This window comes from Delphinus delphis, chromosome 15, assembly GCF_949987515.2.
Source record: "Delphinus delphis chromosome 15, mDelDel1.2, whole genome shotgun sequence".
NCBI lineage: Eukaryota > Metazoa > Chordata > Mammalia > Artiodactyla > Delphinidae > Delphinus > Delphinus delphis.
This window is the reverse complement of record NC_082697.1, coordinates 60,810,837-60,828,297: the sequence shown is the minus strand read 5'-3', so window position 1 is coordinate 60,828,297 and position 17,461 is coordinate 60,810,837. Positions and strand designations below refer to the sequence as shown.

The 17,461-nt window shown below is 37.5% G+C and overlaps 1 protein-coding gene and 1 long non-coding RNA gene across 7 annotated transcripts in view; one reads left to right on the top strand and one right to left on the bottom strand.

Moving 5' to 3' along the window:
• The window catches only part of MRTFB (myocardin related transcription factor B), a 201,152-nt gene that overhangs the window by 29,698 nt on the left and 153,993 nt on the right, over window positions 1-17,461 (bottom strand). For all 6 annotated transcript variants that reach the window (XM_060031768.1, XM_060031773.1, XM_060031769.1 and 3 more), the window contains one exon: window positions 16,166-16,344. In XM_060031768.1, the coding sequence (XP_059887751.1) occupies window positions 16,166-16,344 (179 nt within the window). The remainder of the gene's footprint in view (window positions 1-16,165; window positions 16,345-17,461) is intronic.
• The window catches only part of LOC132438018 (uncharacterized), a 93,400-nt gene that overhangs the window by 61,545 nt on the left and 14,394 nt on the right, over window positions 1-17,461 (top strand). Inside the window, exon 4 of the long non-coding RNA XR_009522137.1 lies at window positions 2,143-2,205. This is a non-coding gene — a long non-coding RNA (uncharacterized lncRNA). The remainder of the gene's footprint in view (window positions 1-2,142; window positions 2,206-17,461) is intronic.

Genomic DNA, 17,461 nt, shown 5'->3' with positions numbered 1-17,461 from the left:
ATGTGCTTTACAGCTTCTGCTCCCATCTCCAAACCTGACCAGCACTCTTGTCAACCATCCCATCGCCCTCCGCCCCTCCCATTTCTTGCAGCAGGAGAAAACCTGAAGAACATATTGATAGGATTGACCTATGCATTGACAGTCACCTCACACTTAAAGCAAGAAGTGAATTCGTTGCCTAGGCCAAAATAAGCAGTTACTGAATCTCAACGTGGGGTCATATATTAGTAAAGGAAGCAGCAACAACCCAACGGACTATTCCCACTAGCAATCTTCTTTAAGTAGATTTTAAGAATTCACTCACTGGAAAGAGATAGTACTATTGTAATAAATCAGTTAAACGTTGCACTGATTGCTACTTGGACCCAACAGCCTTATCTTAAAGGAAAATGGCTTTATCATTTCCACTTCCCCGAACAACTGTCCAATTCATTATAATAATCAAAATCGCTTCTCTTGTTGAAGCATTTGGGTTTAAAAAATAGCAAACTGTATTTTCCCTCCTTAAAATAAATGACCTGAAAACTCAGAGGGCTATTAGCAGCAAGAAATATGATGCTTGGCACGTACTAGTTACTTAATAAATATTTGTTTAATGGGTGAATGGAAATTCCTGGTGGCGTTACTCACGCTGGGTCACGCCCTCTGGCCCCGCTGAGCCTGGGAGATGTGTGTGGGTGCAGTTGACTGTCCATGCCCATGTCGCCTCTCTCCCTGAGCTTTGTTTTCATTTTGCCACTGATTTCAATTTTAAGTAACTGTTAGTAAGTGCTGATGGTACAAAAGACTTGACTTTTTAGAGATGGCAATTTCATTTTCAAACAGAAATGAAGGAACTCCTCCACGAGTCTTGACACCTATGTTCCAAGGTGACTTCTGTCCCCAAACAGCCCCGAGACAGCCAGCTCCTCAGTGAACCTCCGAGATGTGCAGTGAACGATGACGGCCAGCTGATCCCTGCTTTAAGGGATATGGTTTTATGTTATTTGTTTTCCTTTCACTTTGTACTTTTTTTGGAAACGAGGATACTTATCTCTGGGTCAGTTTTCACGCAGGGGAAGAACATTCTTTGGCTATTAAATAGTTGGCATGTGAAGTAGAACCAGATATTTGACTTCTGAAATATAGATATGTATATATTTCCTTGCAAATAAATTCTACTAACCTGGCAAGCTATTTTTACCAGCCCAGCCCCTGCTGACTGATAATGATAGTAATGATTTATTGGAGAGCAGTCTTAATAATCTGAAAAATAACCCAGGTACGTGAATGTGGTATCAGTTGTAATATCTATGAAAGCGTTTGGCCTGTATTTCTAGACTTTGCCTAACTGACTTCAACCTTGATTACTAATACTCCCATCTTATTAGCTTCTTTGGTATTTTAGTGTGACTCTGCTACCCAGAAAACCACAGACTTCAGCATAATACAAGAATAGCTCAACTGAGATACACTGATTGTTAACTTTACCTAATCTGAAGATAAATTCTGGTTAAAAAGGGAGAAATATCTAAACGCTTCTTTACATTTTGCTGGTCTTTTTTATGTGCCTTAGAAAGGACCGCCCCCTGCCCCCGCCCCAATCTTAGATCATATCTAAATGTTAGAATTCTAGTGGCTAGAATTACCCCCAAAGTCTAAATAGTAATGTTGTTGAAATGATAGTATTCCAAAAAGGACCACAAGAATATCCAAGGCATAGAGGATACTACACTTATTTTGTTCCACAGTAAGTTGAGCAATATGTTAAAATCTTAAAAGAGTCCTTTAAATATGTTTAAATTGACACCAAGATCTAAATTCACCTTATGGACTATCAAAATTTAATCTCAAAATGATCTTTTCTCCAAAGAAACAAAAAAGCTTAAAACTGTGCTTTGTTTTACTGGATCTGATACGCTGTTCTCATCATAACTTCGTCTCATGACGACGGTTCTTTGTCATCATAACACCATGAAAGGAAATGTCAGGAAAACTTTGTTGTTTACCAGTGGATATTTATGCTTTAAATAAAACTCAAAAGAAAGCACTTCAAATTTTAAAGACTGATCTTTCTCTTATTAGAAATTACTATGGAAAAGTTCTGCTACAAAAGAAAAAAGAGCAAATGTTTAAGCTGATTAGAGTTTTATAATATTTCAGGTATCTGCACTGGCTCCTTCTGAAAAGATGATACATTTGCCAAAGACCAATCATTCTTCTCTGGTAAGTTCCTTTTTTATTAGAATTCCTTTATGCAGTCTAGAGGGATAGAAACTAGCTATTTAAAAACAAAACTTTTTTGTACTATAGATTTCAAATCTACAATAAATGTGTTTTTAATTTAGGATGTAGCAGAGATCTTAATTAAGATGGCAGAATGCAAATTAGAAATTCAAGATGCAGTTATTCTTTAAATATTTCCATATTCCAATCCTCAAATAAAATGAATGAGTTGAATACAAATCAGAAACATATGCTTTGTATATTTAGTGGATGGATATTTTACGTAAAATTCTAGCTTTGTTAAAACATATCACCTAGCATTACCCCTTGTTTCTGTAATATATAGTTATAAGTTTAAGTGTTTCATTTATAGAACAAGTAGCTGAACATTAAAATCTACTGGCACGGACTTCCCTGTGGTTCAATGGTTAAGACTCTGCACTTCCCATCAACAGAGGAATGGATAAAAAAGATGTAGTATACATATACAATGCAATATTACTCAGTCATAAAAAAGGAATGAAATAATGCCATTTGCAGCAACATGGATGGACCTAGAGATTGTCATACTGGGTGAAGTAAGACAGAGAAAGACAAATACCATATGATATCACTTAAATGGGGAATCTAAAAAGAAATGATACAAATGAACGTATTTACAAAAGAGAAATGGACTCACAAACTTAGAGAATGAACTTAAGGTTACTGGGGGGGAAGGGTGAAGGGAAGGGATAGTTAGGGAGTTTGGGATCGACATGTACACACTGCTATATTTAAAAAGGATAACCAACAAGGACCTACTGTATAGCACAGGGAACTCTGCTCAATGTTACGTGGCAGCCTGGATAGGAGGGGAGTCTGGGGGAGAATGTATACATGTATACGTATGGCTGAGTCGCTTTGCTATGCACCTGAAACTATCACAGCATTGTTTATCGGCTATACTCCAATATAAATTTAAAAGTTAAGAAAAAAAAAAAGACTGTGCTTCCAATGCAGGGGGTACAGGTTTGATCCCTGGTCAGGGAAGTTCCACATGCCGCGCAGCACCACTGGCACAATAGCTAGTGGACTTTTAGTTGGTACTTGAATACCTGATTAGTACTGAGCCTTCATGTATCCCTCATTTTAAAAAATCGATTATTTTTAAAAATTGTGGTAAAATGTACATAAAATTTACCAGACCATTTTAAAGTGTATAACTGTATGTTATTACGTACATCCACGTTGTTCTGCAACCATTACCACTATCCGTTTCCAGAACTTCTTCATCACCCCAAACTGAAACTCTGTGCTCACTAGACAACAATATTCCATTCTCCCCTCCCCGCAGCCCCTGACAACCACCATCTACTCCCTGTATCTATTAATTTAACTACTCTCGGTATCTAATGTAAGTGGAATCATACATTTTTCTTTCTGTGACTGGCTTATTTCACTTAGCATAACGTCCTCAAGGTTCATCCATGTTGTAGCTTGTGTCAGAATTCCCTTCTTTTTAAGGCTGAATAATACTCTGCTGCATGTGAACCACATTTTGTTTATCCATTCATTTGTCAATGGACACATGGGTTACTTCTACCTTTTAGCTATTAAATAATAGCCAAATAGTAAATAATGCTGCTATGAGCATGGGTGTACAAATTGCTGTTCAAGTCCCTGCTTTCAGTTCTTCTGGCCATAAACCCAGAAGTGGAATTGTTGGATCTTATGGTAATTCTATTTTTAACTTTTTGAGGAACTGCGATACCATTTTCCATAGCCGTTTGCACCATTTATTTCACAATTCCACCAACGGTACACAGGGGTTCCAATTTTTCCAGATCCTTGCTGAGAACTTAATTTCTGTTCTTTTTGATATTCTAACGGTATGAGGTGATATCTCATTGTGGTTTTGATTTGCATTTCTCTAGTGATTAGTGATGTTGAGCATCATTTCATATGCTTGTTGGTCTTTATATATCCTCTTTGAAGAAATGTCTGTTAAAAGTCCTTAGCCCATTTTAAAATCAGGTTATTTATAGTTTTTGTTGTTGATTTGTGGGAGTTCTTTATATATTCTGGATATTAGCCCCTTATCAGATACATGATTTGCCAATATTTTCTCCCATTCTGTGGGTTGCTTTTCACTCAGTTGATAGTGTGCTTTGATGCAGTTTTTAATTAATTAATTAATTATTTTTGGCTGCATTGGGTCTTCGTTGCTGGGCGCAGGCTTCCTCTAGCTGCGACAAGTGGGGGCTGCTCTTTGTTATGGTGCACAGGCTTCTTATTGCAGTGGCTTCTCTTGTTGCGGAGCACGGGCTCTAGGCACGCGGGCTTCAGTAGCTGCAGCACACGGGCTCAGTTGTTGTGGCTCACGGGCTCTAGAGCACAGGCTCAATAGTTGTGGCACATGGGCTTAGATGCTCCGCAGCATGTGGGATCTTCCCGGACCAGGGCTCGAACCCATGTCCCCTGCGTTGGCAGATGGATTCTTAACCACTATGCCACCAGGGAAGTCCTGCACAGTTTTTGATTTTGATGAAGCCTAATTATCTATTTTTCTTTTGTTTCCTGGTGTCATATCTAAGAGAGCATTGCCAAATCCAATGTCATGAGGATTTCCCCTATGTTTTTTCCCTAAGAGTTTTATAATTCTAACTCTTATGTTTAGGTCTCTGTCCATTTTGAGTTAATCTTCATATATGGTGTTAGGTAAGGATCCAACTTCATTCTTTTGCCTGTGGACATCCAATTTTCTTAACACCATTTGTTGAAAAGACTGTCCTGTTTCTATTGAGTAACCTTGACACTGTGTCTAAAATCATTTGACCATATATGTGAAGATTTATTTCTGGGTTCTTTATTCTATTCCATTGGTCTATATGTCTGTCTTCATGCCAGAACCACACTGTTTTGATTGCTGTAGCTTTGTAGTAAGTTTGAAATCAGGAAGTATGAGACCTCCAACTTTATTCTTTTTCAAGACTGTTTTGACTTATTTGGGGTCTCTTGAGATTCCATATGAATTTTAGAATAAATTTTTCCACTTCTGCAAAAAATTGTCCTTGGGATTTTGATAGGAATTTGTACTGAATCTGTATATTGCTTTTGGGTAGTACTGACATCACCACAATATTAAGTCTTCTAATCCGTGAGTGTGAGATGTCTTTCCATTTATGTGTTTGGTTGATTTTTTGTAGTGATTCCTTTCTCATTTCCTTTGTGTACATTCTATAGATATTTTCTTTGTTGTTACCATGGAGATTACACATAACATCCTAAAGCTATGACATCTAACTTATATTGACACCAGCTTCAGTTATTTACAAGAACTACTTTACAGTTATGTCTCCCCACTTTATATTATGTCACTAATTACATTATTATATATCATGTAGCCATTAACATAGATTTATAATTTTTGTGCATTTGTTACTTAAATCCTGTAGAAAATAAAAAGTGGAGTTATACACCAAAATTACAATAATACCATTCCTTATATTTGTCGATGTATTTATCTTTACCAGAGAACTTTATATTTCTGAATGGCTTTGAGTTATTGTCTAGCATCCTTTCATTTCAACTTAAGGGCTCTCTAGCATTTCTTACAGGGCAGGTCTAATGATAATGAACTCCTTTGATTTTTGTCTGGCTTTGTTGTTTTAATTTCTCCCTCATTTTTGAAGGACAGTTCTGCTGGATATAGAATTCTTGGTTGACAGTTTTTTCTTTCAGCACTTAGATATATCATCACAATATGTCTTCTGGCCTGCAGTGTTTCTGCTGAGAAATCCACTGATATTCTTACTGGGAGATTTCCTCTTATATGTGATAAGTGACTTTCCTTGCTGCTTTCAAGATTCTCTCTGTCTTTGACTTTTGACAATTTGATTTTTATGTGTCTCAGTGTGGATCTCTTTGAGTTTATTCTCTTTGGCATTCATTGAGCTTCTTGGATTTGTATATCCATGTCTTGCCCCAAATTTGCAAAACTTTGGGTCATTATTTCTTCAATTCATTTCTCTGCCCCTTTCTCTCTCTTCTCCTCTCGGACTCCCATAATGCCCATATTGATCTGCTTGATGGCATCCCATAAGTCTCTTAGGCTCTGTTCACTTTTCTTCATTCTTTTTGTCCTCAGACTCAATAATTTCAAATGACCTGTCTTCAAGTTTGCTGATATTTTTTGCTGTCTGAGTCTGCTGTTGAAACCCTCTAATGGATTTTTCAATTCAGTTAGTGTATTTTTCAGCTCCATAATAAAAAAAAACAATAATTTCTGTTGATATCCTCGTTTTGTTCATATATTGTTTCCCTGATTTCCTTTAGTTCATTGCTTGTGTTTTCCTTTAGCTTTTTGAGCATATTTAAGACAGTTAAAGTCTTTGTTTAGGAAGTCTGATGTGTGTGTTTCTTCAGGGATAGTTTCTGGAGATTATTTTGTTGCTTCGAATGGGCCGTATTTTCCTGTTTTTTGTATGCCTTTTTGTTTATTGGTGGTGGTGGGGTGTTGTATCTTTGGTTTAAAATTGGGCATGTGAAGAAACATCCACCTCTCACAATCTTTGCAGACTGTTGTTGAAGACCTTCACTAATTTTATGGGCCTCTGGGCCTTGGGATTAACTCCGGGTGGAGGCTTAAGGTTTTGTCAAGTCTTTTCTGAGCATGTGTCCTGTCTGGGCCTAAGTGCATGGTTTTTTTGCTTGGTTCTGTTTATTAAATTTAAAAATTTCCCCTCATGCATGCCTGCTTTTAAATGTCTTAATTTCCCAGAGTCTCACCCTAGCTTCTTCTCAGGGCCTTAAAGAGTTCTGCTGCATTCTTTGGCCTGCAATCTACTGCCCTCAGGTGTCTGGGTCTGCAGTTCCTCTACAATTTTCACATGATGTGGCTCCTGCCACTACCTTCTACAGCTTCTGCTAGCCTGAGATCCAAACTATGCAATTTCCCCCGTCTGAGTTCTGAGTCAAACAAGTCAGACACTAGTCCCTTGGCCAGCCCACAACAGGCCAGAATATTGCAAACAAATTCTGCTCTACTCCTTCCATCCTGAGGGAGGGAACTGGGTATTGGGCCACTTCCTCTGACTATGCCATGCTGGGAAGGGTGTGGGCAAGGGTGAGTGAAAACACCATGACATTTTCTACATTTTTGAATGTGGCTTTTTCTTGATTGGGTGTTTGGTTGGTGTGGATATCTGACTGGTTTTCAGAGCTCTTATAAATTTATTTTAGTCAGTCTGTAGTTTATTTAATGCTTCTGTGAGAGAATGAGGGCCTGGACCTTCCTATTCTGCTGTATTGTTGATGTGCAGTATCTTATATAGTGAGACACTGTTAAATATGCAAATACATGCACAAAAATCTCAATGTGAGCCTATTTATTTAGTACTTCTAATTTTTAATAGTTCAATTATAACCAATACTACAACTATTAAAATAATTCCACACGGCAGAAGGGCGATTAGTCAGAGTATCACCAACTACTCTAATCATTAATGAATTTGTTACTTTTGGTGGTAACTTCATAACATAAAAATTTCATTAATACTTTAGGATCAACTTTGGAAAACCTAGAGCCAAAGTCCACCTTATTTAATTAAATACAGTCCTCTTTATAAAGTTGTCACATATTATTTATTACATTCTCCAGAATCATGTAGAATGTCTATTACAACCTTTGTGTGACCATGCTGGTGATTCACAGTTAGTTAAAGTGACCATTAGGGGCCAGAATGTGGAAGCATAATGAATATTAAAATTACTGTTATTCATTTTTGGTAAGTGAATGATGTTACTTGAGTAGACTATATAGTAGAGAAAAAAATGTTATGTATGTTATTTCTTGGGTAATACAAATACCAGTTGTCACTATGAGTCATAACAGGATGAAACAGGATGATGTTCTGGAAAATAGTCTTAAGAAGAATCTCACACTGTTGGCCTAATAAGAACAAAGTCATTAGTTCAAATCCCCTGCAGGCCAGACAGATGCTTTTTCATGATATCTGCCCCCAGATAATATATATAAAGTAAGTCGTTCAGTGCCTGAACAACACTGAAGTAAGTGTAATGGCCAGCAGATGTTGGCCATTATTTATCATCATCTCAGTTATATTCAATAAAGATTTATTTATTAATAAATAAATAGGAAAGGGCTATTCTGCATAATGCACCATTTTAGGCACTTTTCTGTTGGTCACAGGAGAACTGAGTTAAGAATTGGGATGGAACACAGTTTCACAGTTAATGTTGAAAACCAGCTCAAAAATCTATTAATAGTGGCAGACTCCTCTTGATATGTAAGTTATAAAAAGCATAACTGAAGGGGTAATCATAGGAAGTACAGTCAATATCTTTGATATCCTATTCAGGCCTTTACTGATAAGTGTTTGTAATAAAAGTCTAATTTTGATTATTTAGTATATATGTACACGGCTTACATATTAGACCTTGCTTATTCTGTTAGCTTAAACCTAAAATTTCTCTATTATTTGGCAAAAGGTCATCTACCTGAAAGTTACTTGAAACGATGGTAAAAAATAGTTTGCCAAATTCTCCTAAGCTTGTCTTCCTGAAAATACACAGAATAAGTGTCCAAGAAGTTGCTTTCAGTACTACTTTGAATTTGAACACAGATCCTGTCAGATGATACTTACAGTTAAACATTTGGGTGTTTATAATAAATTATTAATTAAATGACTTAAGAAATCATTGAGAGAAAAAAATCCTCAGATTAAAAGGACCAGTGTCACAGCTTGTGGTACCCATGTGTGGCTTGCTGGTTTTAATTTTCTACAGCTTTCCATTGTTCAAGAGTTGCTTCAGCATAAAAATAAATTGAGCTCCAATATGTGATGTGTGTTTCATTAATATTTTGGCAAACTCCTTTCCAGCTGTACTTTGATCAGAATTAAAAAGATGAGAGGAAAGTCCAAGGAAAAGCAGTTTTAGTCTCTTACAGACCACAAAGGAATAATAGATATTTCAAAGAATTTACATTTTGAAGGAAGGTCGTGGTTGTGTACACTGTTCACATTGTGAGGTCATTAGCTTTTTAGCACTGCGATTGTAAAACAAGTGCCTGAAAAATCTGTTTCTTGCCTAGATATTATGTTAAAATTTTTTTTTTGGTAGGGAATGTTTCCTTTATTTGAACACTTTCCTGTAGGACTTAAACTTCTGGTATCTATCCGTGTGTTCTGAAACAGAATTAAGGAGACTATATGTCATAAGACATTTTGGAATACAGCAAGGCATATGGAAATCTTGAGCCTAATTTTCTCCCAACTAATTATCTTTAAGTATAACTTTTAAAGAACCTAGAAGAAATTCCCTGAATTGGTCTTGAACATTACAGTAAGCCAAGTAGGAAAATAATTGAACAGGAAAATTAGAAAAATGTGTTTAAGCCATAGGATTAAATGCACAGCATAAAATGATGATGAATAACCATATGAAAAAACTTGGTTCAGGTAAACAAGAAGCAAAGTGAAATTTATGTCAGAGCCACTCAAAAGTGTGGTCTGTGGACCTTTGTTACCTGCCAGTGACAAGGACAGGAAGTCTTAGGAAATTTGATGTCATCCCACTACTTTTATTTTATTTTAAAGAGGATTAGTCCACAATGCATTGGAAATTAAACTATATAAAAAAACAAACATATTGGGACTTCCCTGGTAGCACAGTGGTTATGAATCTGCCTGCCAGTGCAGGGGACATGAGTTCGATCCCTGGTCCGGGAATATCCCACAGGCCGCAGAGCAACTCAGCCCGTGCGCCACAACTACTGAGCCTGTGCTCTACAGCCCGCGAGCCACCAACTACTGAGCCTGTGCCCCACAACTACTGAAGCCCTTGTGCCTAGAGCCCATGCTCCGCAACAAGAGAAGCCACCGCAATGAGAAGCCCGTGCACCGCAATGAAGAGTAGACCCTGCTCAATGCAACTAGAGAAAGCCTGCATGCAGCCACAAAGACCCAACGCAGCCAAATATAAATAAAATAAATTAAAAAAAAAAAGAAAATGATTTAAGAATATGATTAACATACAGCCAAGTGCACGATATGTTGAGAATACAGTTTAGTAGTGTTTACAGCAGAATTTCAAATTGTAAAAATAAAAAATAAAAGGAATATACGTATACTTAGGAAAGTTTGTAAGAGGAGTTACGGGTGATTTAAACAAAACAAAACAAAACATATTATTCCTTCACTACAGGCAGTTTGAGGAACACTGGTCTACAGTAACTAAATTAACCATCAAACTCGTATACTGAGTTTCCATTTTAAAGATTAAAAACTAAGAATATCAAAGAACACCCAAAACACAAGATGTTTATGTTGCTCTTTTAAAATGAGGGGCTGTCCCTTCCCTCTGTAAACTTGATGTCCAATGAGAAGGAATCTTTTCAGGTACTTTCCCTTAAACTAGAAAATGTGAAAGTAATTATATTTAGGGAGATAAATATATTTTACATATATATCAAATGAGGTGCCTGGACAAACACTAGATAACGGTGAATATAATTAAAGTATAAAATTTGCCAAAACAGGGCTTCCCTGGTGGCGCAGTGGTTGAGAGTCTGCCTGCTGATGCAGGGGACGCAGGTTTGTGCCCCGGTCCAGGAAGATCCCACATGCCGCAGAGCGGCTGGGCCCATGAGCCGTGGCCGCTGAGCCTGCGCGTCCGGAGCCTGTGCTCCGCAACGGGAGACCACAACAGTGAGAGGCCCGCGTACCACACACACACACACACACACACACACACACAAAATTTGCCAAAACAAAACCTAATTATCACTTCTAGACACAAAAATCCCAAAGACTTTATAGGCATCATAAAGTTGGCCTCTGCAGTTGATTAAGAAAATAGAAACAGGGCTTCCCTGGTGGCGCAGTGGTTGAGAGTCCGCCTGCCAATGCAGAGGACACAGGTTCGTGCCCTGGTCCGGGAAGATCCCACATGCCGCGGAGCGGCTAGGCCCGTGAGCCATGGCCACTGAGCCTGCGCGTCCAGAGCCTGTGCTCCGCAACGGGAGAGGCCACAACAGTGAGAGGCCCGCGTACCGCAAAAAAAAAAAAAAAAAAGAAAAGAAAACAGAAACAAAACAAATAACATACTTGTGATCTGACATCAATATAGCACAGTTAACATGGAGATGCTTTTTTAATTGCACAAATATAATATTAAGAATCTTTGTCAGAGTCCTTACTTATAAATACTAAAACACAATCAAAAGGAATTTTATAAAGGACACAATTTAAGAAGGTTTCAAGATATACGGTGCAGGAAATGTGTAATGGGTAAAGGTGCAGTAAGCCAGCCCTGATTCTAGGTTCTTTTACTTGAACGTGTAAGTAGGGAGTGCACCATTCTCTAAAGTGGGTCTTTTCCCAAAGGCACTATTGACAGATAAAAAGCAGACTATTAATGGTCTGCGTGTAACAGGCAGAACTGGCATTGCAGCAACACTAAAGAGTGTTATAAAAAATTATGTTTCAGTTCATGAATGACCTGAGGCTTAGTGTGTGCTGCACTGGCAATAAATAGGCTGTATTTATTCTTCAAGAAACACTGCTATTCCTTTTTTCCTTCAAGGAATTCTGGAATGTCAGCCCACTGGGTGGGACAGCCTCCGGTTAAAGTTTCTCACTTATAAACTTAGCTGGAGACCAAGTTTCAAGACCAAAGCTAAGAACGTAATAGTACAAGCAATGCAGGGAAAAGGAGAATGATAGTCTCTTACACAGGTGGAACTGTCATGAAGCCATTACCAGGTAGATGGCTGAGGTGACAAAAATTCTCTATTACTAAAAAGCTAAGGCCATGCTAAGATGTCCTGACCTACTCAGACAGAAACAGAACAAACAACCCAAATGGATAAGTAGAACTGTTTTCTAATGGTATGTACTTACATATTTGACATTCTTTTCACCCCCCCCCTTTTTTTTTTGCGGTATGCGGGCCTCTCACTGCTGTGGCCTCTCCCGTTGCGGAGCACAGGCTCCGGACGCGCAGGCTCAGCGACCATGGCTCACGGGCCTAGCCGCTCCGCGGCATGTGGGATCTCCCCAGACCAGGGCACGAACCCGTGTCCCCTGCATCGGCAGGCGGACTCTCAACGACTGCGCCACCAGGGAAGCCCTAGCCCTATTTTTAAAGCTCAAAACCAGGGTGCAGCAAATATGGTGAGAACAGTAGGGGCTGGTCTCCCTTCTCTGCTCCTGCCTGCTTAGACCTCAGACCATGGGCTGGTCGCTGACCCTCATCCTTCCTCCAGGCCAGGTTCCAGCGAAGCTGAGGGGCCAGTCACACTTGCCCTGTAAACTCTGACACCAGAATATGAAGTGTAGCTACCCACACTACCTCTTGTGACTCTAAGAGGGAGAGGCTCTACTCGCAAATCAGAGAACAAAAACACTGCTTCTACAAGCTGGCGTCAGCACTCATGGTGCTGAATGCAATTCAACATTTATTGAGCACTCTTTCTGTACCAGGCCCTGTGCTAGGTTAAAGATAACTCCCCCTCCCCCGCCCCCCTATTTCAGATCATGGTGATAAGTGCAATGAAGAGGATAATGCTGAAAGACACAGTCCCCAACAAATAGATATTCATGAATGAGAAGAAATGCCATAAGAAAATGTGCAAACATTTTTAATCCCCAAACTTCCATATTTCTCTGAACCCAGGCCTCCCCCTGTGAAAGGGTTAATAAGGCAGATAATTGCTAAATTCCTTTCCAATTCAAAAATTCTATGATGCTGGGCTTTAACAAGAACATTTTCTACTGAACTTGACCAATCCCGTTAAGTAGTTCAATAGTTTGGGCTTTAATATAACTAAATACTATTAAAATTTCAGTAAGGTAGAAACACCATAAAGAGAGAGAAAAAACAACAGATTATGTGCAGCACAGAGTTCTTATAAACCAAAAGAAACACTAACACTCACTGAAAAATAAGAAATGTAAATTTCCAATGCAATTATCAAAAAATATTAGATCTTTTGCATGCACTAGATTCTAAGTTTCTGACACATAATAGGTGCTTGATAAATATTTGTTGAACAAATGAATTCAATCTAACCAAAATCAAGGGGCCAATTAAAACATTCAAATCTCCAGGGTGCAAGGTTTAAAGTAATGATATTACCTACTTGTGATAAAGACATAGTGATAGTGGAATAAAGACTGTATTACTTTCCTGGAAGGCAGTTGAGTGCCTACCTTTTGCTTAACAAAAGATTGAAATCCATTTCATTATCTAGTAATTATTCAAAGAAGTATTAGACAAATGCCCAACAATGTATGTATTAAAAAACCAGCATGTAGCAAGAATGTGAGAATACAACAGGGGCACTTGTGTGTTTAAGAATGAAGAACAGGAAACAACTCTAGGTAACCAATAACAGGTAACTGGTTAAAAGAGATACAGTGTATCGGTTCAATTAAATACTGAGGTATAAAAGCAAGGAACACATACAGTTACCATATGACACGGCAATTCCACTCCAAGGTATATACCCAAGAGAAGTGAAAACATATGTCCACATAAAAACATGTACACAAGTGTTCATAGCACCATTATTCATAATAGCAAATGTTCACTAGCTGATGAATAAACAAAATGTGGTATATCAACACAATAGAATATTACTCAGCCATAACAAGGGATGATGTACTGATACATGCTACAACATGGATGAACCTTAAAAGCATTACACTAAGTGAAAGAAGCCAGTCACAAAAGGCCAGATATTGTATGATTCCATTTATATAAAATATCCAGAATAGGTAAATCCAGAGACAGAAAGTGGACTCCTGGTTGCTTAGGGCTGAGTGGAGGAGCTAACAGGGAGTGACTGCTGAGGGGTATGGGCTTCTTTTGGGGAAGATGAAAGTGTTCTGGAATCAGATAATGGTGAGAGTTGAACAAGTCTGTGAATATACTAGTAAGCAATGAATTATACACTTTAAAAGGGTGAATTTTCCCAGTGCCATTTTTTTTTTTTTACAGAAATAGAAAAATCCATCTTAACATTAACACGGAATCTCAAGGGACCCCAAGTAGCCAAAACAGTCTTGAAAAAGAAGAACAAAAGTTGGAGATCTCACACTTCCTGATTTCAAAATTTACTATGAAGCTACAGTAATCAAAACAGTGTGGTACTGACATAAAGACAGAGATATAGGCCAATGCAATAGAATAGAAAGCCCATAAATAAATTCCTTTGTACATGATCAGATGATCTTTGATAAGAGTGCCAAGACCATTCAGTGGGGGAAAGGACAGTCTTTTCAACAAATGGTGTTGGGAAAACTGGATATACACACGCAAAAGAATGAAGTTGGATCTTTAGCTTATACCATATTACAAAAATTAAAACCAATTAAAGACCTAAATATAAAACCCCAATCCATGAAAATCCTAGAAGAAAACAGGATCCAATCAATCCAAAACAATCCAATTCATGACATCAGATTTGGCAATGATTTCTTAGTGTGACACCAAAAGCACAGGCAACAAAACCAAAAATACACAAGTGGGAGCAGATCAAACTTAAAAACTTCTGTTCATTAAAGGTTACTATCAACAGAGTGAAAAGGTGACACATGGAATGGGAGAAAGTATTTGAAAATTATATGTCTGATAAGGGGTTAGTTAATATCTAGAACATATAAAGAACTCCTACAACTCAACAGAAAAACAAATGACCTGATTTTAAAGAGGGCAAAAGATCTGAATAGACATTTCTCCAAAGATGATATACAAATGGCCAACAAGCACATGAAAAGATGCTCAACATCACTAATGATTACAGAAATGCAAATCAAAACCACAGGTGAACATACTCAATGTCTTGTAATACTACAATGGAAAAGAATCTGAAAAAAAATATTTAAGTATATATACATACATATATATTTATATGTATAACTGAATCATTTTGCTGTGCACTTGAAACTAACATAACATTGTAAATTAACTATACTTCAATTAAAAAAAAACATAGTGAGATCACTTTGCACCACTAGAATAGCTACTATCAAAAGAATAGAAATTAACAAGTTTTGGTGAAGATGTGGAGAAATAGGAACACTTGTGCGCTGTTGGTGGGAATGTGAAATGTTGCAGTCAGTACGGAGGTTCCTTAAAAATTAAAAATAGGACTACCATATGATCCAACAATCCTATTTCTGGATATATGCCCCAAAGCACTAAAATCAAGGTCTTGAAGAGATATTTCCACATTCAGGTACTCATCATTATTCACAATAGCCAAGAGATGGAAGCAACCCAATGTCCACTGATGAATGGATAAATAAAATGTGGAATATCCATAAAATGGAATATTATTCAGTCTTAAAACTGAAAGAAACCCTGTCACATGCTACAACATGAATGAACCTTGAGGACACTGTTAAATGATATAAGCCAGTCACAAAGACAAGTACTGTATGATTCCATTTATATGAGATATTCAAAGTAGTCAAATTCATCGAGACAGAAATAGAATGGTGGTTAGCAGGCCTGGGGGAATGGGGAGTTGTTGTTTAATGGGTTTAAGTTTCAGTTTTGTAAGACAAAAAAGTTCCGGAGATCTGTTGCACAACAATGTGAATATGTGTACCACTACAGAACTGTACACTTAAAGTAGTTAAGATGGTTAGAAAAAGGATGGATTTTATGATATGTGAGTTACATCTCAAAAAAAAGTTATATGAAAAAATTTTAAAGTGAGTTATAAATATGAAAAAATTTTAAAGTGAGTTATAAAACTGTAAAATAAAAATATGTATATAGAACAGAAATAATGTAAGAATCTACTGAAAATGTTAGTGGTTGGATTACACATGACAAACCTATATTCTTCTTCACTCTCAGACTTCTCCTCTGGTGAAAACATATTACGTTGATATGTAAAAAACAAGGCACTTTCTCTGTTGAGGGGTAAAAACAAGAAAGGTGATACCTGGGCTGGAGTGTTGGTAGTCACAGGAGATGGCGATTCACTAACTTTTGGCTCACTTGGGGACGCGGCTGACCCCTGCGACTCCTGGCTGGCTGGCTGGTCTGGAGACAAAGCATCACTGCTGTCTTCGTCAAATGAGAAATCGCCCTGAGTTTGGGGATAGTCCTCCTTCCCAACACCTAAAGAAAGAAATGATTTTTAATTTATCTTGGCCTTGGAATAACAAGGTTAAAATGAAAAAGGAGAAATATTATTCATTATAAGGACTTAAGAAACTGGTTAAAAACAAAATTGAACATAATGTACTTCCCCATGGAAGAACACACCACAATCTAAGATGAATACTTGGGGAAAAATACCCAACCTGAATCAGATCAAGTCTTTGGATCCAAATACTAGTTATAAGAAGTACAGGAGACAAGAAAGTTTTTAATGACACCTAGGGATGCAAGTGCATTCAGAAAAATCTAGTAATGTGGAAATGCTAGAGGATAAAAGCCTGTTCATCAACAAATAAAAAGTAAGGAAAGAAAGGAGGAGGAAGACCCACCCAGGAGATTGACTTAAGAGATACATCAGCTAAAGGCAATGTGTGGACCTTGTCTGGATCCAACTTGGATCCAACATTTGGAATCCAACTGTTAAAAAACATTATTATAAGGCAAAATGGGGCTCTGACTGGGTATCTGTTGATAAGTCCCACTTCACAGAGCAGCCCTGCTGTACTGACATCTTACCTTTTGGGGCCCATTTCTTCGGAATTGAATGGAATCATAGTGAATTGTACTACTTAGAATTACTGACTACAGACTACCTAAGATTTAAATTCATACTAATGCAAAATATGAAGTCCCCATGATTAATGGAAACTATAATAGTTTTTTAAGCAGGATATTAACTTTTCAAAATTGCTTGCTGAAAAAGTGGCATTATTCTGGAAAATAATTTTTTTCTGCTGAAGTTTATGCCAGAAAAAAATGGTAAACATTAGTAACTAAGTATGGTAAGACTGGGATAAAACGGGCAGATTCTACCATTCTTAATGAATACTTCTATACGCATCTGCTATTCACCTTGCTGAACTAAGACCAAACAAACTATTTTTACCTTTCCTAGAAGTAAACTGAACTAAAATAATGAAAAATCTGTAAAAATCTTAAAACAACAGAAACTAAACATAATACAATAAGTTTAACTTAGAAAACATGGTAACAAAATCAGAACTTGAAGACTTAAACATTGTAAAGCAACTATACCCTAATTTAAAAAAAAAAAGACAGACTTAAACCTCAGATG